This window comes from Corticium candelabrum, chromosome 1 (genome assembly GCF_963422355.1).
Source record: "Corticium candelabrum chromosome 1, ooCorCand1.1, whole genome shotgun sequence".
In the NCBI taxonomy this organism is placed as follows: domain Eukaryota; kingdom Metazoa; phylum Porifera; class Homoscleromorpha; order Homosclerophorida; family Plakinidae; genus Corticium; species Corticium candelabrum.
The window spans coordinates 15,045,018-15,069,732 of record NC_085085.1 but is presented as its reverse complement, the minus strand read 5'-3'; the positions used below and the strand labels follow the sequence as shown (position 1 = coordinate 15,069,732).

The window sequence follows — 24,715 nt, the reverse complement described above, 5'->3', positions numbered from 1 at the left end:
AGTTAGTGTAGCGCAATTCTCCTAGCGCGCTAGCGGGCAGTTTCAACTGCTTTCTCCGCTGCTCGTTGGAATGAGCTTGACAGATAGATACAAAGTAGTCAAGATGGCGAACGACAGTCACGACCGACTCCTCACGCCTACGGAAGCCGAAATCGAATGGGACTACAGCAAACCGCGACTTCGTGCGAACGTGAGACGAAAAGCGAACGGCAAACAGAAATCTCCGAGAGATAGGAGAGCGCTGGCGAACAAACTGAAACGAGGTTGTGACGAGAATGCTCTCGATAGGCTCTGCTCTCCCTTAAATCTTCGCTCGCGATCCTACAAACAGAGAAAGTCAAGAGAATGTGAGAGTGATGGGCGGTCTCGACGTGCCAAGAAAACGGCTCAGACGAGAGAGAGACTTAGAAGTCTTGTGTTGCAATTCGAGGCGTTTGAAGCTGATGGCAATGATCAACATGTCAGTGTCGGTGGAGAGGACCTGGAGGCATTGTGTGCGGGAATCGAGAATGAAACGTGGGAGAGTGATGAAGGAGATGTGGGACAGCGTGTTAGCCGTGATGATGACAGTAGTCGCCGTCACGATCCGGTCGTAGAATTGACTGCATCGATACGTTCAGAGGAAGAAGGAAAACGAAGTGTGGACTCTGAAGGATGTAACCTTGTACAGCCAAATGATATCAGGTCAGTGAGGTACATCAGGTCAGCAGGGTGTGATGTTATTAGGTCCATTTACAAGTGTCCTATGATACAATGTTATGTTCTGATATATTTATTAATCATAAAAGCATTCCCCTGTTTTTACATGATCCAAAGGTCAGAAGGGCTAGAGGTACGCTACGTGTAATACCTACATCTGCAGTGCACATGCACATTGCCTTTGCGGTGAAATTCAAGCACGGCCTTTTGTATTATGAAGCCTGCCATGGTGGTGGTGGTCGTTGCCTAATCCTTCCTACTTGGAACAAGTCAGATAAAAAATAAAATTGTTTTAATGTTTCTTAGTTGTTGATAAAGTCTTGTGTTTGTTTACTGGTACGACAATGTCAGTTGGCCTGCTGGTTGTGATTTCCGTTTGCTACTTGATTTACAGGAGTGCTGCAACAAAAGTGACGCAGACCTGCTCCCAAGAAGAAATTCAAAGAAAAAAGCGACTTGCCAAACAGAAACTAATGAAGAAGAAATTCTTGTTGAGATATCAACGACCACAGTGAAATGCATTGTTGCATTAGAACTATCACGAAGCTATTTACGTTTCTTAGATTTACGTCCCTTTGAGTGACCTGATGATGTTGATGCCGTTGCTGTACCTCCCTCTGACGGTGATTCAACCACGATTTGTCCATCTTGTAATTCCTAGGCAGAGTATTTTACAAGACTGTTTAATATCAATGACTATTAATTGCAGTGGAGTAATAATTTACTTGTTTCTGTTCATCCGAGACTCGTTCCATTTTCTGTTGTGTTTCTACATAGAACATGAGATCCCGGATTTGTTCGGAGAGCTCGTGGACCTCGTCCTCGTGTCTCTTCTCCCATTCGAAGTGATCCCTCTCTATTTTCTCTTTTAGTGCTTGTTGGTTGTCTCTTAAACATTTGTTCATCTCTTTCTCTTCTTTTACTTCTTCTTCTGCCTTTGACAGTCGTGTTGTCAGCTGTTCTATCCTCTTCTCGAGCTTCCGCTTCGATTTTCCATCATCATGCAGTTGACACTCAAGTCGTTCCATCTCTTCTTTGTACTTTCGACTTCTGTCTTCTAATGCGGTTACCTGGACAGATACGTACACATGTAACATACAATGAATACTACATGCACATGTAATTAGTGTTATATACACAATGAATTAATATCAACTATTTGTGTATGAAAAATTACATATGGATGTATGCAGACACATTATTTGTAACAACTTGATGAACCTGATCCAACGCTTCTTTCTCCATTCGAGCCATTTTCTCCTCAAAATAAAGTCTCTGGGAATCCAGTTGGCTTGTCAACATGTGAGTATACTACAAAACAGCATTCCACACTCAAGCTCATTGAATTACACTTGTATCTACCTCGAGAGTTAGAGAGTCAATCTTTTCATCTGCCAATTCTTGTCCGACATTACCCTCCACCTCTACTAGTTTTCCATCGCTCTTGTTCTGTATCAGTCGATGGACATAATTATCTACAGACAAGATCTCTTTTCTATATGCAGATGCTCATACTAAGATCGGTATCCAAACCTCCTAAATAATTCCACACTCGCTGACTGCCCAGTTGCATTGCAAACGCATGCTGTGTTGCTTCGTAATGCCTAACAATAAGCAACTGACAAAAGTGTATTTGTTCACTGACTTTCTGACTTACCTGAATGCATGAGCTTCGACATAACGGCCACAACCCACATGGCCACATATCAGACAAATCCATAAATCCTATAGACACAAGTTACGTTCACTCACTCTCTAGGCAATAATACGCTTTCTCGGTGTGTGTGTGTGTGGTAAATTTAACATCAGACCTCTCGAACATCACACAAGAAACATTTGTTGTCTGCCGCCGGCTCGGGAGATTGACAATATCGACACACAGGACAACTACACGCACACACGTCATCACACGAGTTTATCGAGTCCATCTGGTTACTGACGTTGTGTCGCTCCACTTCTCTAGACAACTGCTATGAAACGAGTGATTACACAAGATTGTGAGAACGGTGTTAACTGAATCGTCCAGCCGCTCCAGACAAACAGGGCACGACGGCAGCTCAGTCAAACCAGCGACAGACTGTGATGCTCCGTCTGACGTCCTCACTGCTTCAACGTGAGATACCAATGCCATACTGCATTTCTATTACAACACATTTGTATAGTACTAAAGTCGTGAACGGGTTTCGCTACCAGTCACTGACATAGTCCTCAAAGGAATTATACGAACGGCCGTTGACTTCAGAGTAAAAGCTTGAAGCTAGTGTCTTGTCTTTGAAGTTGATTAGTGCCATGTACTGGTTGGGGGTCGAGTCTCGAATTACACGAATGCTATCGATGGTTGGACTATAGAGTAAGAACATGGTGGTTTGTATGGTGTTGGTAGGTGGATGGTAGAGCAGGTTACCTTGCTGAAGCGATGAACTTGAGAAGGTCGCGACAAGTGAGGGTTGCAGGTATGGCGAGAATGCAGAGGAGACTACAATCAGCTTCGATTGTCTGACTGAAATCATGAGGTGAGATCACACACACACACACACAGACACACAGACACACACACACACACACACACACACACACACACAGACACGCACACACAGACACACACACACACACACAGACACACACACAGACACACACACAGACACACACACACACACAGACACACACACACACACACACACACACACACACACACACACAAACACACACACAAACACACACACACACACACACACACACACACACACACACACACACACACACACACACACACACGCAGACACACACACAACTTCCAGTAATGTCTCACCTGTTGTCATTCATATACACATGTAGAAAGCCTCTCGTTATTTCCACAGCAGGATTACCAGAGAAGAAAGACAACCTGTTTGCTTCATCGAGACCCTCAGCAGCAGACGATGCCACAACGTCTGTTATAAATTGTTCAACGTACATCTAGCATACACACACTCGTAATTGCTACAGTATAAGTCCGTACTTGGTGTGTATGTCTCGACACTCATGCGTTTCATTTGTCTCTGGCCAATCGGTGAGTGTGTGTCATCTGGTAACGCCTCTGCTCTTGAAATTTCGCGGCTTGCTTGCTTCTCGTTTACTTGCCTTTGCGGTAGGGAACGCGGCAAAGCAGCATCGGCCGCTACTTCGAGTCGAATAGCAATTTTGCTCATACAGTAGCCTCGATTACCCAGACTGCTTTATTGATATAAATCGAACTTTGTCGCTGACAGAGTGCATACAGTATACTTAGTATATACTGTAAAGTACGATAAACCATTAATATGAATAACATAAAACAAACTTAGCAAAGTATATTAGCTACTCTTAATAACACCTACTCGTAGTTATAGTATTTTATTTAGGTACATAGATCAGAATTTTTTATTAACTGTTTTTTAAGTAAATATAAACTAAAAACAAACAAATAAAATACAATTACCCTAGCAGTCTCGTAAACCAGGTTTTTGGCTGTGCATAAAAGCCTGGGTACACGAGGCTATCTCGTTGCACGTAGCAACACACTAACCATCTAACATCCGGGAATCGCAACACACTAAACAAGCGGGTGCTTGTAGGAAAGCTACTGTACATTGTGTTACTACAGTACACGATGGCTGGCGTAGCTGGACTGGAGCAAGAGCCCCGCATGACAACAGGACGTCCCTCATCAGCCCGACGCCAACAGTCAGGGCACGTCGTCAGCAATGTCTTCAAGAGTTTATTCTCTAAGCATTCACTAGAACTCGACACGGTGAAGAACCTGACCGTTTCACGTCCGACGGACGGCGGTTACCAACAGCAATACGTCGACCAACTAAAATGCATCGAGGAGCAGCGAGCGAAGCGACTAGACGAACTGCGTCGCGTTGAGAATCATCTAGTGAAAGCCTACGGCGCAGCGACTGCTGCTGACGAGAGGAGACTGAATGAGAGAGAGGAAGAGTGTCGGGCGTACAGGCAACTTGGTTTGCCATCGGATGAGAGTGAACTGGTGTTGTGTCTGGATGAGAAGTTGTTGACAAGACACAACTTGCTGGTACCGTCTGCTGTTAGGACAGTCGAGAAGCGAGAAACGGAGAGGAATGAATTGAATGAGATGCCGAGATATGCGCAAGCGACTAAGACAAGTACGATGAGTTGTGTGTATTGAGGATTATATCATTATTATAGATTTGAAATGTAAACTATATATATATATATATATATGTATTTATATATTTATATACAGAGAAATAATATTATATTTTATAACAAACTACTAACAGATAAAACCGGCAAATCCTAAGCAATTACATCAGCATCTAACATTAATCTACTTTGTATCATACGAGCATTAAATTTCCACAAATTAACAGACAATTGTTGCATTAAATTAGAATACGCTTGTGTGTGTGTGTGTGTGTGTGTGTGTGTGTGTGTGTGTGTGTGTGTGTGTGTGTGTGTGTGTGTGTGTGTGTGTGTGTACACACAATTTGTTGCAGCAATTGTCAGTTAAGTTGTGGTCGTATAATGCACGCATGATTCTTAGTAGATTGTTGTTAGACAATAATGACAGTAATTTTAGTTTATGGGATTTGCCTGTATCGTAGATTGGTTGTATTGAAATATATATTCAACTGTAATTAGATTGTTACTAAAATTAATTAATTTTATTTATTTATTTATGTATATTGATAATTAATTAATTTTATTTATTTAAGCGGCCATAGGCTGCTGATTGGGGGCCATGCATGGCTTCAGTGGCCCTCTTGGTATATAGGCCTATATATATTTAACAAGCCATGTAGCCTGTTCTTCACCCAGGCCAATTAATTAAGTTAGTGAACGCAATTTCAGCGTCTAGACTCTTGGGGCATAATAAAATTTGGTTATCTAAGCGGAGACACTCAAAACTTTCTGATAAATCCATTTAAATGTGACGCCACAATAGGTGACACAACAATGAGTAGCCATAGGATGACATCAAGAAGTACAGATGAACGCCAGCAATGCCTAGGTATAGGACACAGACTACCGAAAACGTCACCAGTTGCTATTCCAAACTGAGAGAAGGCCGTGTGCTAAAAGAAAAGCAAGGAAGTGCAGCGGTTTGCGAGCGCATAGGGAACAAACTTTTTGTGACGTCACGATTTTTTAAAAAATGCCAACACAAAGCAAAGTACAGGGTACTGGCCACCGCGAAGAGCGCCAGTTGCTTTACGAAAGTAGAGAAGGTTATGTGCTAAAGGAGGAGTGGAAAGGAAAAGCAGTTTGCGAGCAATTATGAAACAAAAATTCAAAATGGCTGCACCCATGGGCCTACTTTTCTTTATAGATATAGATTATCAATATGCATAAATAAATAAAATTAATTAATTTTCAAAGTAAATAAAATTAATTAACTATCAATATACATAAATAAATAAAACTAATTAATTTTCAATATAAATAAATAAATAAAACTAATTTAATTTTCAAAATAAATAAAATTAATTAATTTGCAATATACATAATTAATTAATTTATTTATTTATGTATATTGATAATTTTATTAACTAATTTAAGTTATTTTTTCATTACTTTTAAATCATTGTAATTATTATAGGTTGTTACTAATTATTTTATGTGATTGCCCCACACGTGAAATGCTACTACAAATGGTAGTGCAGGCCGGTCACGTGACATACAAAAAACTGACCAACCAACCTGCTAGGCAACGGTGTAAAGCTCAGTTCACAGTACGTCGCTGACGCCGACATTTACACTGACGCTGGAATGGAAAGAATAGAAATAAATCCGATTCCAACGTCAGGGTCAACATCAAAGGATGCCGCCTGCGTCAAGGCGGTGTCTTTGATGTTGATGCTCAGCTGAGCGTCAGCGTCAATACTGTGAACCGGGCTTAACACGTAATCTCTGATTGAGGCAAGTACTTGACCGGATGGCACTTGGAGGGTTTGCACTGTGTGCTTCTTCATTCTTACATTACTTTAAATTATTATAAATTAGTATATTTTTTAATAATGATATTGATAATATATTTTCATTAGAATGATCTAGTTATTGTAAATTGTTATAAATTATTACTAATTATTATAAAATTATTTTAAATTATTATGAACTGTATAAATTAATATTAATTATTATTAAGTATTTTTCTTGTTCTTTTACTTGTCATAGTTTCTTTTAGTCACAGTTGTTGTAGCAGTGTGTTGCCAGTATTGTTGTAGTTAAAGCTATTGATATCTATTTTCTGCTCAAACTAATTAATAATTATGGTTTACTGTTATTAATTTTATTAATAATTAATAATTATGGTTTATGTCGTGCTCAATCAGATCAGTCTATTACAAGTACCGGAAGCAAACCCTGCTTCAGAAGTACTTAGACCATCACAGCTGTCTAGAAAGAAGACATGACTTTACGAAGGATCCGAGTAGATCCCAGAAGCACTGTTTTCTGTAAGTGCTGCAGGTTGTGATGACCTGGAATAATGTCCAGCCACCGTGCAATACCTGCGTGCACTGTGCCCAAAGCTCCCAAGACCACCGGAACCACCAGTGTTCGACAATGCCACATGTGGCTTATCTCCACTCGCAAGTCGCTGTACTTCGCCAACTTCTCAGCATGTTTTCTGCCTATGTTGCCATCAGCAGGACAGCTGATATCAATAAGAAGACAAGTGTTTGTCGTCTTATTTCTGAGACAGATGTCTGGACGATTGGCTTTGATCTTCTTGGCTGTGGGGATGGTGGTATCCCACATCATAGTAATGTCATCCGTCTCCACAAGCCTATCAGGATGATGCCGGTACCATCTTCTCTCCACTGGAACCTGTTATTAATTGTTATTAATTATTATATAATAATAATTATGGTTTACTGTTATTAATTGTTATTAATTATTATTAATTACCACATTTTTCAAGCATATGTAGTTAACATCATTTCAAACAATCAAAATACTACTTATGCACAAACAACGTCTATGATTAGGTGCAGTAATTTTGTGTGTTCGAGGGACGAGATCGAAACCACATTGTCTGCTCAAATTGGACATGATGGACATTGTGCAGAGTGAAGCTTGTCTTGAGCTCACTCACTAGGTCTTTTTCTTTTAATTAAAAACAGACATAGTTGTTCTTTCTACTTGACATAGTTTCTTTGTTGGTGTAGCAGTGTGTTGCCAGTACTGTAGTAGTTAGAAGGTATATCAATAAAGTTGTAGTGTTGTGTTATAGATTAATATTAATTATTAATTATTGTTAATTATGACTAACTGTTACAAATTATTACAAATTGTTGTAGAAGTAAATATTATATGTTTGTTACTATTACATAATGTTGGCATAATCAACACACTGAATGTGATTGCCATATTGATATCAATTGGGCACAATGTTTGCGACAGATCAATAGTTCATTTAGACAACAGAAACAGATACAAGGAAAATGAAATAAAACTCAACATATTTAGTTTTACTTGCTTGTGTTACTTGTGCTGTACTGACATGTTTTGTTTGCAGGTCAACTACACAGCAAAGTCGTCACTAATGGAGACTCACTAGGGTTTACAACGACTTCAATGAAACGTGGTGATCTCCTCTTTCTGGAAGAGCTTCAACCAATTCATCGTCACTCGCAACGCGAAGCACTTGAAAGACTCGATCGCCCTGTCAACTTCAAGTGCAATCCACGACTACCAATAGACACGACATGCAGTCATCTTGATTCCAAGTTGGACAACATGTTTGTCGCTGAACCGCAAAGTGTTGTATTCGAACACTACGAAGTCGGCTACTCGTATGAGACGGTACTACAACTAAGAAACGTGGACAACGTGAGCAGACAGCTGCGAGTCATTTCTCCTTTGACTCAAGAATTCAAGATTGATGCAGGCAAGTCATTGTGATGGATAGAGGTGGTTAAACGTGTTGGAATGTGAACAAAGATGAGACAGACAAAACGACTAAAGACAGACAGATGACAGACGAATGCTCAACATGTCGTAACTAATCGTTCTTTAGAAGTTATTTTTTCTACTTTTAATATGCATGATTGCTGGGCATGTAGAAGGATGGGTGCATGTGTGGCAGGTTAACTTCTTTCTGCTTTGAAAGTAGAAGCTTGCAGGTGTTGAAGGAAGAATAGGGTTGAGATCAGCAGTTGTGCAGTTGAATGTGATTGTGATTGCCAATTGGACAGACTGCTGTGTTTGTCTTAGGAGATGAAGACAGATGAGTAATTTAGTAGTTACTGTTTTACAAGTGTGCAATCATACATATTGCATACGCACTTGCATGCCAACTAACAAACAAACAAACAGAGAGATAGACGGACTTACACACAGATGAATGCCTAGGCAGACACATTGGCAGACAGACAGACAGACAGGCCCAAGGGCCTTTTGTTTGTGTCTTGTCTCTAGACTTTGAGATTTTCTTGTACCTGTAGTGCATTTGCTGCTATTGTATGTAGTTGATATATATGGAATAAATGAAATGATCTTGACAAACAGAAAAACTGACAGACGTATAGACAGATGGACGGACAGATGGACTGATAGACAGACAGACAGATGGACGGACTGACAGACATAGACAGACAGACAGATGGACTGACACATGACAAACGGACACACAGACAGATAGACAGACTGACAGATAGGCAGACAAACAGACACGAACACAGCAGGTGGACACACTTTACTCTACAAGGAAACTTCGTCTCGACATCCTCTTATGTAATTCTCGGCAATATGTGCAGGCACATTTCCAACGGACAATGGACTAATTGCTCCCGGTCTGTCTTGTCAGTACGTCGTCACCTTTACTCCACATTCTCTAGCTCCTTGTAATGACTTCATCAAGGTTCATAGTCAACTTGATATCAAAGGGTTTTGTGATGTAATCCAAGTTGTCTACAGGTGATGCAGCCAAACAGGCACTCTCTTGTTGTTCCAATAGAAGCTCATCGTCCAACACCTCAACTATCACGTACGTATGTAATAATGCAGATTGGCTGTCAGTTAGTAAACACAAAGATTTGCCACAATACATCAGAACAGTAAACACACACACACACACACACACACACACACACACACACACACACACACACACACACACACACACACACACACACACACACACACACACACACACACACACACACACACACACACACACACTGACATACATGCACGCGTGCACACACACACACACACACACACACACACTGACATACACACACGTGCACACACACACACACACACACACACACACACACACACACACACACACACACACACACTGACACACACACGTGTGCGCACGCGTGTATGTGCTGTAAGTTGCCTGGAAACACTCATTCAATGTCTTCTTCTCACTGTGCGAATGTGTTGCTAAAATGTGCTCTTACAACGTCATCCAACTGATTCTATGTGCTCTTGTAGTCTCGTCCGAGTGGAACTGTGGATACTGTCTCGTTGGCGGTCGACAAGTCATTGAGCTGGAATGCATCAATCACGGCTCGGATTCTAAGTTTAGGATTCTCTCACCCAAGCAGCCATCAGACATTGAATTTGTGGTGAGTGTCTATGTGCAGCTACTAGCTTTAGATGTGTTATAATTTGTAATGACTTTTTAGGATGTTGGATACGTTCTGTTGCCACCGTTTGAGATACAGCCTGCCACATTCTCAATTAAGCATTTGGAGACTGTGTACATTACTGTGAGCTTGATAGTTAGGCTATTTAATATGCACATATGGTGTGTGTGTGTGTGTGTGTGTGTGTGTGTGAGAGAGAGAGAGAGAGAGAGAGAGAGAGAGAGAGAGAGAGAAAGGGAGGGAGGGAGGGAGGGAGGGAGGGAGAGAGAGAGAGAGGAGTTTGATAGTTAGGCTATGTGTGTGCGTGTGTGTGTGTGTGTGCATGTGTGTGTGTGTGTGCACGCGTGTGTGCATGCGTGTGTGTGTGTGTGTGTGTGTGTGTGTGTGTGTGTGTGTGTGTGTGTGTGTGTGTGTGTGTGTGTAACCAGCTGGAACATGCGATCAACTCTGCTATTACTCTTGACTTAATTGTGGCTATTTATCACTTTGTTGTGTGTATGTTTCAGCTGATGTCGTCATATAGTCACTCATGTAGTGGTAGTGGCAGCATTGGTAATTACTTCTGTGACATGTGTAGGTCATATTTTCTCCCAGTTGTGTCGGCTCATTTAGTCAGCCTATTCATCTTGTTACAGAAAGTGAGCATGTTATCAACTACACTTTAACAGGTACTATAACTTGTTTGTTTATTTGTTTGTTCATTTGTTTGTTTGTTTATTTGTTTGTTTATTTGTTTGTTTATTTGTTTTGTTTATTTGTTTATTTGTTTATTTATTTGTTTATTTGTTTGTTTATTTTGTTTATTTGTTTATTTATTTGTTTATTTGTTTGTTTATTTGTTTGTTTATTTGTTTGTTTATTTGTTTGTTTATTTGTTTATTTTGTTTATTTGTTTATTTTGTTTGTTTGTTTATTTGTTTGTTTATTTTGTTTATTTGTTTATTTGTTTGTTTATTTGTTTGTTTATTTGTTTGTTTATTTGTTTGTTTGTTTATTTGTTTGTTTATTTTGTTTATTTGTTTATTTGTTTGTTTATTTGTTTATTTGTTTATTTTGTTTATTTGTTTATTTGTTTATTTTGTTTGTTTGTTTGTTTATTTGTTCGTTTATTTGTTTGTTTATTTGTTTGTTTATTTGTTTGTTTATTTGTTTGTTTATTTGTTTGTTTATTTGTTTGTTTATTTGTACAAGCAAGGATGTTGACAGTTGTACTAGTGACATTTGAGCATTGTTATTGCTCTGCAGGTGTGAGTGAGGAGGCTCGTGTTGAGCTAGTGAAGGATGACTCAGTAATACAATTTGGTGATGTAAATGCTGGTGGAAATGATGAACACGTCGTCTACATACACAATCACAGGTCTGTAGAAGTAAATTATTTATTATTTTATTTATTTATTTATGATATCGATGACACGGTGTTGTTTATAAATTATCTATCTGTTTGTTTGCACGTTTGTCTTCTCCCTACGTACATTATGCCTTCAATGCAATGGCTTTGTCCAGATTACGACATACAATGTAGTGGTGCATGCATTGTAGCATACGCTACTGTTTAGGTGTTTTCATTGTCCTTGTAGAATAGATGCCATACTAAGTGCACAAGTTTATAGGTTTACTGTGTACTAAAGTAGCAACTGATTAGTAAATATCATCAAGTAAGTAATTGTGTGGCTATATCAGTTATTCAGTCAATCAATTAAGTTAGTAATTTTTTATTGGAATGTCACACATATACTGTGCTTACTATGTTATTCTACTTTTGGATGAGAATTTATTTGTTTTTTAGTTATTTTATCTTCTTGTTATTTGTTTATTGAGTTGTTTGTTATTGAGTTGCTTGGTGATTGAGTTGTTTGTTTATTGAATTGTTTGTTTATTGAGTTGTTTGTTTATTGAGTTGTTTGTCTATTGAGTTGTTTGTTATTGAGTTGTTTGTATATTGAGTTGTTTGTTTATTGAGTTGTTTGTTATTGAGTTGTTTGTTTATTGAATTGTTTGTCTATTGAGTTGTTTGTTTATTGAGTTGTTGGTTTATTGAGTTGTTTGTATATTGAATTGTTTGTTATTGAATTGTTTGTTTATTGAGTTGTTTGTTTATTGAATTGTTTGTTTATTGAGTTGTTTGTTTATTGAATTGTTTGTTATTGAGTTGTTTGTATATTGAGTTGTTTGTTTATTGAGTTGTTTGTTTATTGAATTGTTTGTCTATTGAGTTGTTTGTTTATTGAATTGTTTGTTATTGAGTTGTTTGTTATTGAGTTGTTTGTTATTGAGTTGTTTGTTTATTGAATTGTTTGTTTATTGAGTTGTTTGTTTATTGAATTGTTTGTTATTGAGTTGTTTGTTTATTGAATTGTTTGTCTATTGAGTTGTTTGTTTATTGAATTGTTTGTTATTGAGTTGTTTGTTATTGAGTTGTTTGTTTATTGAATTGTTTGTTTATTGAGTTGTTTGTTTATTGAATTGTTTGTTATTGAGTTGTTTGTTTATTGAATTGTTTGTCTATTGAGTTGTTTGTTATTGAGTTGTTTGTATATTGAATTGTTTGTCTATTGAGTTGTTTGGTGATTGAGTTGTTTGTTTATCGAATTGTTTGTTTATTGAATTATTTGTTTATTGAATTGTTTGTTTATTGAGTTGTTTGTTTATTGAGTACTGGTTGTTTGTTTATTGTTTGCTGTTAGTTTGTGTGTTATAGATATATTTTAAATTATTGCTTTTACAGCTAAGGTGAAGGAGCCAAAACATCTGGTGTAGATGCACAAATGGGCCAATGTCTGTCTGTTTGTCTCTTTGTCTATCTCTTTGTTGCAGGGTTCTGCCCAAGGTGGTTGGGCCCAACCATCACTCAACAAACACCGACCATCACTCCACATGTTCCCACCACCACTATATATTTTAGCTAGTGGTTTACTTGCTCCAATGGATGACAGACGTCTAACTATACCATAGTATAGGCGTGAGACTGGGCAACATAATTCCCCGACTGTTGACAGAAGTTGCAGCTTTCTTATACCCCATTTACACAAGCACTTGTAAGCGGGCCAGCCCATGCTGGCTCGCTTTCTATGGTACGTGTAAACGCGGGCCGAGCCGTGCCAAGCCGTGCCAGCTCGGCTTGGTATTTCTAGCTGGGCCAGTGCACGCCAGCTAGGGCTGGCTTGGGTCAAGTACATAATTGTGTAAATGCATAGCATGCTGGAAAACGAGCCGTGCATGCTCATTTGGTAGTCTCGCGTAGCCAGACTCCTTTCTGCCACGTCATACTTTCGGATGAAAATGGTACAAATAGTGTGGAGCGAGACGGAGACTCTGTGGCTTACCCAATTATGGAACGACCAAGATGAGCAAGAAATTTAGCTTTTGAACTCTGTTGCTGCATGCGTGCAACAGTCGCCTGGTGGTAGACCTACGACGTCTCGTATATGTCCTACGCATTCTCTATATGACTGTTGTAAAGCCATAGAGAAAAAACGCGAGCAGCTTGGCTTCTGTCCATTGCAAACATGAGCTAATGCTAGCTATGTCAAGCTCAAGTAACTAACACAAGTTAGTGACACACATTGGCTTCCTTCTACAGAGTGTGTCATGTAAACGAGGGCTGGAATACTGGGCTGGCATGGATCGGCTTGTGTAAACGGGGTATTAGTCTGCTCTTTCCCATCAGCAGTGCGGTACATTCTGTGTAGCATTTTCTTGTCAGAAATAAACCACGCCCCTTAATGCAGCGCATACCCGACCACCACTCTGAAAATCCTGGGCAGAACAATGTTGTTGCCTTTCTGCTGCTTGTCTAGATCTGCCCATCCATTCATTTATTCATCTATTTTATTAACTTGTTATTAATCTGTTTGTTTGTTTATCTACTCATCTGTTTGTGTGGTGTGGTATGGTTGCCTTGAGGATTAAAAGTACGGGTTGTTTTGTACTATAGTCATGTTGACTTGTCATATCATTGGAGGATATGCTATCCACTATGTCACCAAAGTGTTACATCAGACGCTCTTGGTATCGAGAAACGAGTGGAGAGACTCAGTGAGCAGGCTAATGCTCTATTCTCTATAACTCCTACTGAGGGCAAAATACTAGCAGAGCAACAGACAGTGTTTACAGTTTTATTTAGGCCTTTAAAGGTGTATAGACTTTGTCGTTTGTAGTTGCTATGCTTACTGATTGATGAATTGTTTGTAGAGTGGAGATTATTGTAACACAGCTGACTTGGTGTTGGATCATGTTCCTCGATCTGAATCTGATGACACTGATCAGCCTGTAGATGTAGCTTCTCTGTTTCAGTGGTCTTGCATACAGCTCTCACTAATGGGTTCTTGTTTGGTAGGTGTGTGTGTGTGTGTGTGTGTGTGTGTGTGTGTGTGTGTGTGTGTGTGCATGCGTGCGTGCGTGCATGTGTGCATCTGTGTGTACGTGTGTGTGTGTGTGTGTGTGTGTGTGTGTGTGTGTGTGTGTGTGTGTGTGCGTGCGTGCATGTGCATGTATGGTGTGCATGTTTGGTGTGTGTGTGTGTGTGTGTGTGTGTGTGTGTGTGCATGCGTGTGTGTGCATGTGCATGTTTGGTGTGTGTGTGTGTGTGTGTGTGTGTGTGTGTGTGTGTGTGCGTGTGTGTGTGTGTGTGTGTGTGTGTGTGTGTGTGTGTGTGTGTGGTGAGCAGGCAAGTGGGCAAGTGGTTGGTTGGTTGATTGCCTGAGAGAGAAGGAGGAGGGAGGAGAAAGGAATTTATCTTGTGTTTGTGTATGAATTTTGCCACTGCAATTACCTTCTATTTTTTACCAATATTTTAGCCACTCTGCGTTAACATTTCTCCACCTGTTTTATTCCTTCCAAGTCGCTTACCGTTTGGTGAATGTCATAAACAACAAATGGTGGTACGTATCCATACTTACACACAGTCACAAGTCGAAAAACTCACCAATGATCAACTTGTCTTTCTAACAGTTAACAAATTGCAGCAAGTCATCTGTTAAGTACATCTGGCAAAACATGTCTGGGCCTTCCATCATCACAGCAGATCCAGCAAAAGGCACTATGTGTAAGACCACAATTAGTAGAGACTATAGTGTTGTGTTTGTTTGCTGTACCGTTTGCTGGCATATAAAATGATTTTATATGTTTACTGGTGTACAGTGCCTTTTTGTTGTTTTAGGTGTTGGTGGCATAGAAATTGTTGATGTGTTGATTACATCTTTTTCTCTTGATCCGATTGATTGTGATCTGGTTTGCTTGTTGGGTGACTCACAGACACTTTGTTTGCCAATTCGTGCGGCAGTCAAGGTACTGCTAGTGTGTCCACACACACACACACACACACACACACACACACACACACACACACACACACACACACACACACACACACACACACACACACACACACACACACACACACACACACACACACACACACACACACTTGACTGCATACTTACAAGGTTTGTTTGAATACAGGGAGTTGATATTGTTGTTAATGCTCCTCGTCTCTTATTTGGTTTGGTTCGTATCGGCCAGTCAAGTACGGTGGAGGTGGAGGTCAGCAACAGGTCACGTGTCTCTACACACATTTATCTTTCAGAGCAACACGAAAATGTACCAAAGTGGTTTCAAAGTGGTTGACTTGTTGCTCAGTGTACAACGTGCTCTCTCTAGTCTAGCGATCAAGTGGTGTTTACTCCATCATGTTGTCATGTACCTGCACGTGGTCATGCTGTCTTTTATGCTAAGTTTAAGCCAACTCAACCGATGCATTATTCAGCTATACTTCATTGCAGAGTAGAAAACGGCGAAGACCAGTAAGTAGCCAGCACTTTGTAATTAACATGTTGCTCACATAATATAGGCATCACACTGCCTTAACAGAAGCATACTTTATAGTATTGTATGCACATCAAGCTAATATGGGAGAGACCAAATACGCTTTGGGCAACTGAATTGACAAGATACTTGTGAGTTAGTTAATTAATAAAAGAGAGAGCAAGAGATAGTACAATCTGACCTTGTTATTTCGACCACGTGTTGTCCCACTGGTTTCTGTTGGACTAATGCAACTGTTGAATTATCACTAACAAATATGCAGTGACCATGCATGTAGATTGGTTTCGCATGTATCTTCGTCCAAAGTGAGGGTGTCGGATTTTTGAGTGTCAGAGTAACGAGGTCTGACTGTGTATAGGAAACAGGCGAGTCAAGTGTCACTGTGTGTACAGTCAGGTTGAGTCTACACCGTACTACTAAATTGAGTGTGATATTTGGGCAACTACTATATAGTATTTGAATGAGATTGCAAACATTATTGGCAAACTTAGACTCACTGGATTGCAATAGATCGGTGCATATACGTAACTAGCCCTAATTTTTTACCAATGCACGTTGTTAATATCAACTTAAAGTCAGTCTCGTAACTAGCAATAAAACAACTGACCAAATGTACGATTATCTGGACTATTAAATTCGCTAATGTACTTTTGTTGGTCTTACGGCCTGCTGCATGACTAAATCGCAGATTAGTTGAAATAATTTTATGGACACACCCAATCAAAAATTTCAACTGCTACACCCACTTTTTAATCGAGACAGCTGCCTCATTCCAACTGCGCCATTTAAGACTTCAAGTGGTTGTGCATAATGAGAAGGTGCCTTGGTTAGTAATGGAAACAATTGTGAAAGGAAGAGAAGCGATGGACACGAAGAGTGTATGTCACTGGACGGTTATAGAACATGTTAAACGTATAGAACATATAGAACATACCCTACTGCCCCTAATCTTTTTTTAGTTATAATCTTTTTGATACTTTTGTCTTCAAAAAATAATCTCGAACATTTTTGGTTGTCTGGGCTTTTGGTTTTTGCGCGTGTGCATGAAACATCATCAAAAATGGCTGCTAGGCGGAAGTGTGCAGCTCAAGGTGCCAACTAGAAGTGTTTAGAGAATTGAATCAGTTTGAAAGAATAAATAAAAAATAATTAAATAAAAAAGTGACTAACATTACAATGACTAACATTACATATCAAGACCTAAAAATTAGGATTTGTAAAAGAAATGCTAAGTTATTTTGGAGTCTTGAAAAGAATTAGTCTCGAAATACATTAGGGTATAGAACATATAGAACATATAGAACATGTAACAGTTTTAAGAAATCAACTGGTAACTTTCTAGTGACGTAGTTCGTCAATACTATGTGTATTTGAGACCAACCATTTGTATTAAGTAGCACGGGAGTTGGGATTGCGAACGATTGTAACAAGTGACATATTGTCAGCGTGGATATTAGTGTATAACGTTATATATTTAACACTTAGATATGTGAACATGTATGGAGAATGTCAGGAATGCTCAGCATATGTTGATAAGTCACGTGTTCATTTCAACACGATGTTTGTCGATGTGCCCACCCAGCATCAACTGCTCTTGTGCAATCAAACAAGACTGACCACCAAGTTCAACTGGACGACAGTACGTGTGGCAACAACTTAGTTAGTGCACACACGTATATTTGTGTTTGTTATGCTAGTGTCAAGGAGAGGATAGCAAGTGGTGTGATGTTCGTATGGAGCCACAAAGTGGTGAACTGCAGCCAGGTGAACACAGGCCTACAACTGTGAGTGTTACAGCAATGCGGACGGTAAGAGCATTGGTATCGCTGCGTAGAATCAGTGAGTAATGACTCCAGACAGAGCTATTGCTAGTTTTCATGGAAGCAGCTCTGCAAATGAACTAAAACAGTATGTGGATAGATTGTGCTAATTGAGATTTATGGAGCTGAACAGCAGGATTTCGAAGAACATACTGGATTTTATTACAATTTATTTTGATTGTCTTGATTGTTTTATTCATCTTTGTACATGAACAGTATGAAGTACTGTATAAGATGAAATATTGGCGGGAGTTTATTTTGGCGGTTGGATGTTGCTGTTGAATAATTGATGTGCGTCGACCCTAGTCTCCACTCACTTGACTCGTGGCCATCATGGGGAGTTTGCAGTTGACAGCTGCATTCGTGGCCATCATATTTCCGTGGCTTCGTGGTCTCCAACTATTATGTAGAATTGCCGTGTAAGCTCGAAGAACAGAACCCACATGATTCCTATGCTGTTGCCATTGTTATCACCATTATCAATGCCTGATGAACGTGGGTGATGATGTCAAGATAATGTCATATCCGTATATCTCCGTGGCCAAAATTATTGGCGGATTTTATATTGGCAGTCGCTGGAAAATCTGCCAATCTGCCAAAATGAACTTCCTACCAATGTGTCATCATATACAGTATTTCATATCACTTGATTGTGAGGAAAGAAGACAAACTGGCTTTCAAAAACGTTGCGTGTGTGCGTGCATGTGTGTGTGTGTGTGTGTGTGTGTGTGTGTGTGTGTGTGTGTGTGTGTGTGTGTGTGTGTGTGTGTGTGTAGAGAGAGAGAGAGAGAGATTGGGACTATTATGTAGTTAGAGAATGTCATATTGTTTGTTTTCTTTCTATGTAAAGTTTAGTCTGGATGGTGCAAGAAATACTGTTAAGAATGCAGACATATGAGCTGATAATTTGTTGTAGTGACGTTAATAGGCAATTTACTGGATTTAGTGCTGGGTTAAGTATCTTCGTTTTAGAGTGTGCACATCATGACATTTTCATCAACTTAGAAGATGTTGATCACGCAGCATAACTAATGATTTCTTTATTGCAGGGTGACATTAGTCATTTGTTTGTCTCGTGTCACATTGAGGACTCAAGCCATCCAGTTTATATCAGCATCACAGCTACAGTCAAAGGACTGTCTGTGTCTTATGCGACTCCAACACAACAGCAGTTACAGCAGTAAGTGTGCATGAGTTGCTCAGTGTGTAGGATTTTCCTTCCAATATGCTTGTCTTTGATGTATTAGAGGTGATGTCTGTTTTGATGAGAATCCTCAGCTTACTATGGAGTGTCATTCTTGTAGTATTGATGCAAGTCGGTGTGTTGTAGTTATGCGAAACAACTCCGCATTATTTGCAAATTTTACTGTTGAGCCACGACATTTAAAACCTTTAGTCGACAAACAAATTTTACAAGAGGAACTTCAATTTAGTGTGAACAGTAGAGGTACGCGGACGTCCTTGCTCACTCGAACTCCAAACCTTGCAGACCCATTCAGCAAATCTATACAGCAAAGCAAGAGAGGCGAGCATTTTATAGAACAAAGTGTAAGAGTTATACTCATGTTAGCATTTTAGATTATGTTTGTAGCCTCTTGTCGAGCAATCTTGGTGCAGTACTTATTGTTACGCCCTCTGCTGGACGCTTGAGTCCTTTTGAGGAAGTGAATCTGGTTGTTTCAGGATATGCTGACATGTGGGGCCAGTACAGAGACAATATTATATGTCAGGTATGGTATCATACACATTGCAGTTGATAGTTGTTAACCATTTGTATCTGTTTGTTAGGTGCATGGATTAGAGAGTGTATCTATTCCAATCAGTTTGTCTGTTTGTGGGTCTCCTCTTCTGTTTGTCTTCGGATTGACAGACCAGCAGCAACAACAGGAACAACATCCTACCGTCAGGTACACATTGTCATTACAGTGTAGACTCTTGATGAACAGAGACTGGTAAACAGGAGTATTGTGACATTCTATTAGATGGCAATTTGATTAATGTATAGCGGAGCACAAGTCCTCATGTGCACCGGTAATGGTGTATATCTTCATTATCATTTTGTTTAGGTTTGGCAGTCATGTTCCTGATATTCAGCCGATTGAACGAATTGTTTGTATTTGGAACAGAGGACCTGTTGGTGTGTCAACATATAGACAATTTCACTGCTGATCTGGCCATAACAAATTTCTGTTAACTTGTGTGCTGTAGATATTCGTGTTGACTGGCGGGTGTTTGGCTCGTGTGACTTCAATGATGAGCAGTTGATCGACATCGAATTGTTTCTGGGTGATCCTTTTCCTCTTTTTGCGGGAACTGAAGAGATTGAAAGTGCTGAGCATTGTAAGAACCCTCTAGTTGGTGTGAGAATAAGTGAACACAATGGAGTGAAAGACAACATACCCATTACAATGCAGCCAACACAACTGGTTAGTTGGAATAACTTTATATTTTATTTTATATTATAATATACAATCAAACACCAGCAAACTAGGGGCACATCTCCACTAGGGCCTAAACATGTTTACAACCTGTTTCTGAACATGTTTAGGAATAATCACGTCTCCACTAGTGTTAAACCTGTTTAACTGTAAACCTAAACAGCTTTTGCTAAACATGTTTTAGAGGTAGTTTAGCGAAAGTGGTTTAGGTTTAGCGGTCACGTGATAGTAACGTGCATTTCACGACAATGTATGTTAGGGGTCTTTGTGCTGTTCTTTCTCTTTCTTTGGAGACTATTGGAAGAAGACAGAATTAGGCAATGTCAGAGATGGCATAGACTGATGCAGAGTGTTCGGAGAGAGTGATTTTGGCGAAGACAGAGACTTGTGTCTCTGATTGTTCTTGAGACGACCAGAAGACGATCTCCGACTGTCTGGTGCACAAGAAACGAATTTGCGTGGTGCAACAAAGTCCAGTCCCAGATAATTCTTTTAATAGCCCGGAATAAATGGACAAGTGGAGACTCTGTCTAGCTAAACATGTTTAGAGTAGACATGTTTACCTTTAAACATGTTTAAAGAGCAACAAGTGGAGACACAGCCTAGGCTGGTAGGTCCCACAATGCGTCACTAAGTGTATGTAGCTGTAAGTAACTATGTATCATGTGCATTAAACGACCAAAGTTTGATGGATAATTCAAGTTGCTGCATGAGGCTCCGAAAAGCTTTTACGAAAGACGTTGTACTGCATGTTGTTGTCTTGGAAGCTATGGTTTTCAAAGTCTTCAAACTTGATGAGTCCAGTACTCGAGAGTCTCTACAACTAAAGAGAAAACTTCCCGCCGATTGCAATCACCTTTTTGTCATGGCAGTCGTCCTTTTCCATTTCACTAGCCTGAGCAGCCGCACCAGCACAAGTTGGAGTGGCAACAGCGTGGCTTGGTTGTAAGTTAGTTGGAATAATTAATGTAATGTACAATAGTATCATACAGTAAGAAGTATCTGTGCAATAAGTAAGTAAAGTAATGTAATTGGTGTTGATGGACAAGCAACTATTTCTAACTGGTTGGTGACTCAAATGGGTACCATACTTATATCAATGAGACAGACAGTCAAGACTTGCTTGTGTGTGTATTGAAGACTTACTAGAATTTGACTTGTGTTTATTGTTGAGATCTTGACAACATTCAGAGTAGTACAGATGCAGTATTTTTTCTTTACTAAGTTTGCAAACATGGAAGGAAGAGTAAATGCTTGCATCTATAGATCGATTTTAGTGTGAAGAAGTGGGCCCTAACAAGTGCCATCTACTATTGAAATGATACATGTACACACCAAACACAATAGTTGTTGCAGTTGGTCACAACAATTTGTAGAATAAGGTTGTCAGTTAACAAGCTACTGTGTTGAGTGCTTATCATTTATTTCTTTGTTATTACACTCTACCATAGACAAATTGTTATATAAGTTACAAAATTTGCTTTTTCACAATACGTAGGTGGTTCCTTCTCGAAGTCAGGCAGCTGTAAAAGTGTTACTTAGACGAGACCTGCTCGCACTGTCCCACACTGAGACAGAAAAAGTCATCGATGCATTTGTGTTGGGATACATGACACTAAGCGAACAGGTAGCAATCATACGCTGATATTAAGTTATTTCTGTGATTTGTGATCATTGATTTTAGTCTGCCTTGACACCCTTGGTGACTCGTGACGGTGGGTTTGGTGTTGACCCGATTCGTCTTGGTGTATCTGCACACATTAGGAAACCACAGTCAGTCTGATGCTTTCTCTCTATGAAGGAACGTTGTCGTATGTGTCGTCTTATACGTGCAGAGTTTCAATAGAAGTGGATGATGAGGATAGTAGTGATGGCGATGGGGTTGTATTTAACATGGTTGCCAGTTCTCTTATCAAAAGTGGGCAGGTAAATGAGAAATCTGATCTACTGTGGTTAAATGCATGTTGTTGTTTGTTTGTTTGTCTGTTTGTTTGTTTGTTTATGTGTGCTTTGATTTTTCTCTGCAGATGGCTGGCCAGAGCTTGAAGCTGCAACCTATGATGCTAACCAATCATTGCCAGACGGTGCTCTCATTCCAGCTGCACACTAGCGAACCATTTCGAATCACAAACAGAGACCAGCTTAGCTCTACAGTCACACTGAGACAGCAAGCGAGTGTTCAAGCGAGTCCAAACATTCTATTCAATTATTTGCTTGATGTTAATATCATGTTAATTTTTTGGGCAGGTAAGGTTGGGTATGATACTCAACATGTCCTTACTCGAGTGCTGCTTGAAGATACGAGAAGGAGAGAAAGTGGATGGAGCCGATCTGATTCATACTGAAATGGGATCTAAACTAGTGATCAACAGAAAGCTGTGCCTCGATTACAGCAATGGATCACAGCAGGTGCATCTAAATGCAGCAGTTAGTATTTAAGATAGACATCAATATGTCGGGCAGATATGAATGGGCATGGTTATGGTATGTGGTTTGTGTATTTTGTTTTTTAACTTTAAACAATTGTTTGGCAAATTCAATCAGAAATCAAATCAAAATACGTTTGTTTGTAAAATTACAAATCATTCTCCATTTCTAAATTTGCAGATTGAAAGTGGAAAGTGTGAGTGAATTGAGGTATAGGAACCAGGATTTCTCTTTCATGTTACCATGGATGTGTCAAGAGAATCTGAGATACAGTGTGTTGACCCCTATTATACAGTGTGTTTGAGACGTTCGTTGGTGGTGTAGCCGGAACATTTTTGCCAATGTCCAGTTAATTGATATTAAATACAAATATTGGATACAATTAATTGATTTGCTGGTGCCAGAGAGTCAATCTAGAAAGAGATAGATACCAGTTTCTGGGTGCCACACAGTACAATGAAAATGGCCGATGTTATCATCTAAACTTTACTTTTAATATACCAGCTACTACATATAGTAGCACTGCATGTATTAATGATGGTTAATGTGCTTAGGTGGTGCCAATCACTGGCTACGTAGCTTTACCACATCTTGAGGTGTTGCCCACAAAGCTGACATTCAGTACTGTGCTGGTCGGCACAGAACACTCATCAGTATTTCAGTTGAAGAATCCAAGTCTTAGTGACTCACAGTGGACAATGCAGGAGGGTAAGTTACAACATTCAGAAAGCAAGAATCAGACAGAGAGACTTGTCTATAGATAGCAGAGCTTTGTTGCCTTTCAAGGTTATTTGTTTTCTATAAGACAGAGTGACAGACATAAACAAATAGACAGACAGAGAAATGATGAAGGTGGGTGGGCAGACTGCCAGAAAAACAAATACAGTATACACATAAACATGCACTGGGATGTGCGGCGGTGACACACACACACACACACACACACACACACACACACACACACACACACACACACACACACACACACACACACACACCACACACACACACACACACACCACACACACACACACACACACACACACACACACACACAATTTGCAGGATAGTAGCTTTAATATGAAACTATTTGTATTGACAGACACACAGACAGACTGACCTACCAACCGACTGACTGATTAACAGACAACCAGGAGACTTTTTTTATTAGACAACCACGAGACATCACAACCAACAGTACAATAAAGCAGGCAAGGCGGCAACATACGATCACAGACTAATTGATATAAATTTTATATCTGTATGTCTTCTTGCCATTACAGAGTTTGAAGGAGATAGTGTGAGTCCATTCTCTATCACTCCAATAAATGGTCTCCTAAAAGCTCACACATCTCATTCATCATCGTATCAAATTACATTAACATGCCATTTCTGTCCTCAGTAATCAAACATCACAACTCATACAATTTATCACTTGTCTTAGTGTCTATCCTATCATAGGCGGGATGGCTATTTCAAGAGTCGTTTCACTTTCTCTGGAGTTCTGCTCGAACAACCAACGAGTATCGTTGTGGAGGGTCACAGTTCGTTTGACCAGATGTACAAAGTGAACACATAGACTTCAACAGACTTGCTGTCATTTATCTATTTACATGTATATATACTTTATATGAAGTACAAAAGTATTCCTAGAGAGTTACTGCAGTCATTTGCTATAGCCGCAACACTCGCATACACTGTTTTATCTTGTTATCCCTCTTGTTCATCAAGACGACTATATCCTTCTCGTGAGGGTGACCTACTACACCACACACAAAAATGAAATAGCAAACACTGGTGTTTGTATACGGTTTTTATGTTATGTCTGTTTGCTGCCTGTCTGTCTATCAAGATATTCAAAGTTCTATACATTAATTAAGCATAGAGTCAGACTGTAGTTGTA

General features: G+C 39.6%; 3 protein-coding genes across 3 annotated transcripts; 2 read left to right on the top strand and 1 right to left on the bottom strand.

The window, feature by feature from the left end:
* The first annotated feature begins 35 nt into the window (after window positions 1-35).
* Window positions 36-1,442, top strand: LOC134188180 (uncharacterized). Its single transcript, XM_062656385.1, has 2 exons — window positions 36-684; window positions 1,094-1,442. The coding sequence occupies exons 1-2, from the start codon at window positions 71-73 to the stop codon at window positions 1,212-1,214; spliced, it is 735 nt and encodes a 244-aa protein (XP_062512369.1). The 5' UTR covers window positions 36-70; the 3' UTR covers window positions 1,215-1,442.
* Window positions 1,216-3,893, bottom strand: LOC134188172 (BRCA1-associated protein-like). The gene is made up of 12 exons (XM_062656375.1): window positions 3,698-3,893; window positions 3,509-3,629; window positions 3,104-3,199; window positions 2,901-3,042; window positions 2,640-2,839; window positions 2,511-2,586; window positions 2,357-2,424; window positions 2,233-2,303; window positions 2,062-2,174; window positions 1,921-2,010; window positions 1,425-1,769; window positions 1,216-1,356 (listed from the first exon to the last, which is right to left on the bottom strand). The coding sequence occupies exons 1-12, from the start codon at window positions 3,885-3,887 to the stop codon at window positions 1,246-1,248; spliced, it is 1,623 nt and encodes a 540-aa protein (XP_062512359.1). The 5' UTR covers window positions 3,888-3,893; the 3' UTR covers window positions 1,216-1,245.
* A 392-nt stretch (window positions 3,894-4,285) lies between these two features.
* LOC134184050 (deleted in lung and esophageal cancer protein 1-like) lies at window positions 4,286-24,477 on the top strand. Its single transcript, XM_062651655.1, has 31 exons — window positions 4,286-4,844; window positions 8,222-8,593; window positions 9,462-9,565; window positions 9,622-9,691; window positions 10,150-10,283; window positions 10,344-10,427; window positions 10,882-10,972; window positions 11,550-11,661; window positions 14,239-14,437; window positions 14,496-14,636; window positions 15,101-15,184; window positions 15,255-15,348; window positions 15,463-15,590; window positions 15,765-15,902; window positions 15,963-16,105; window positions 17,613-17,766; window positions 17,825-17,935; window positions 18,997-19,127; window positions 19,195-19,472; window positions 19,526-19,677; window positions 19,736-19,854; window positions 20,014-20,084; window positions 20,156-20,373; window positions 21,884-22,012; window positions 22,070-22,158; window positions 22,221-22,311; window positions 22,413-22,568; window positions 22,633-22,794; window positions 23,367-23,520; window positions 24,096-24,213; window positions 24,274-24,477. Exons 1-31 carry the CDS (start codon window positions 4,328-4,330, stop codon window positions 24,389-24,391), a joined length of 4,662 nt encoding a protein of 1,553 aa, XP_062507639.1. The 5' UTR covers window positions 4,286-4,327; the 3' UTR covers window positions 24,392-24,477.
* Window positions 24,478-24,715: the final 238 nt, after the last annotated feature.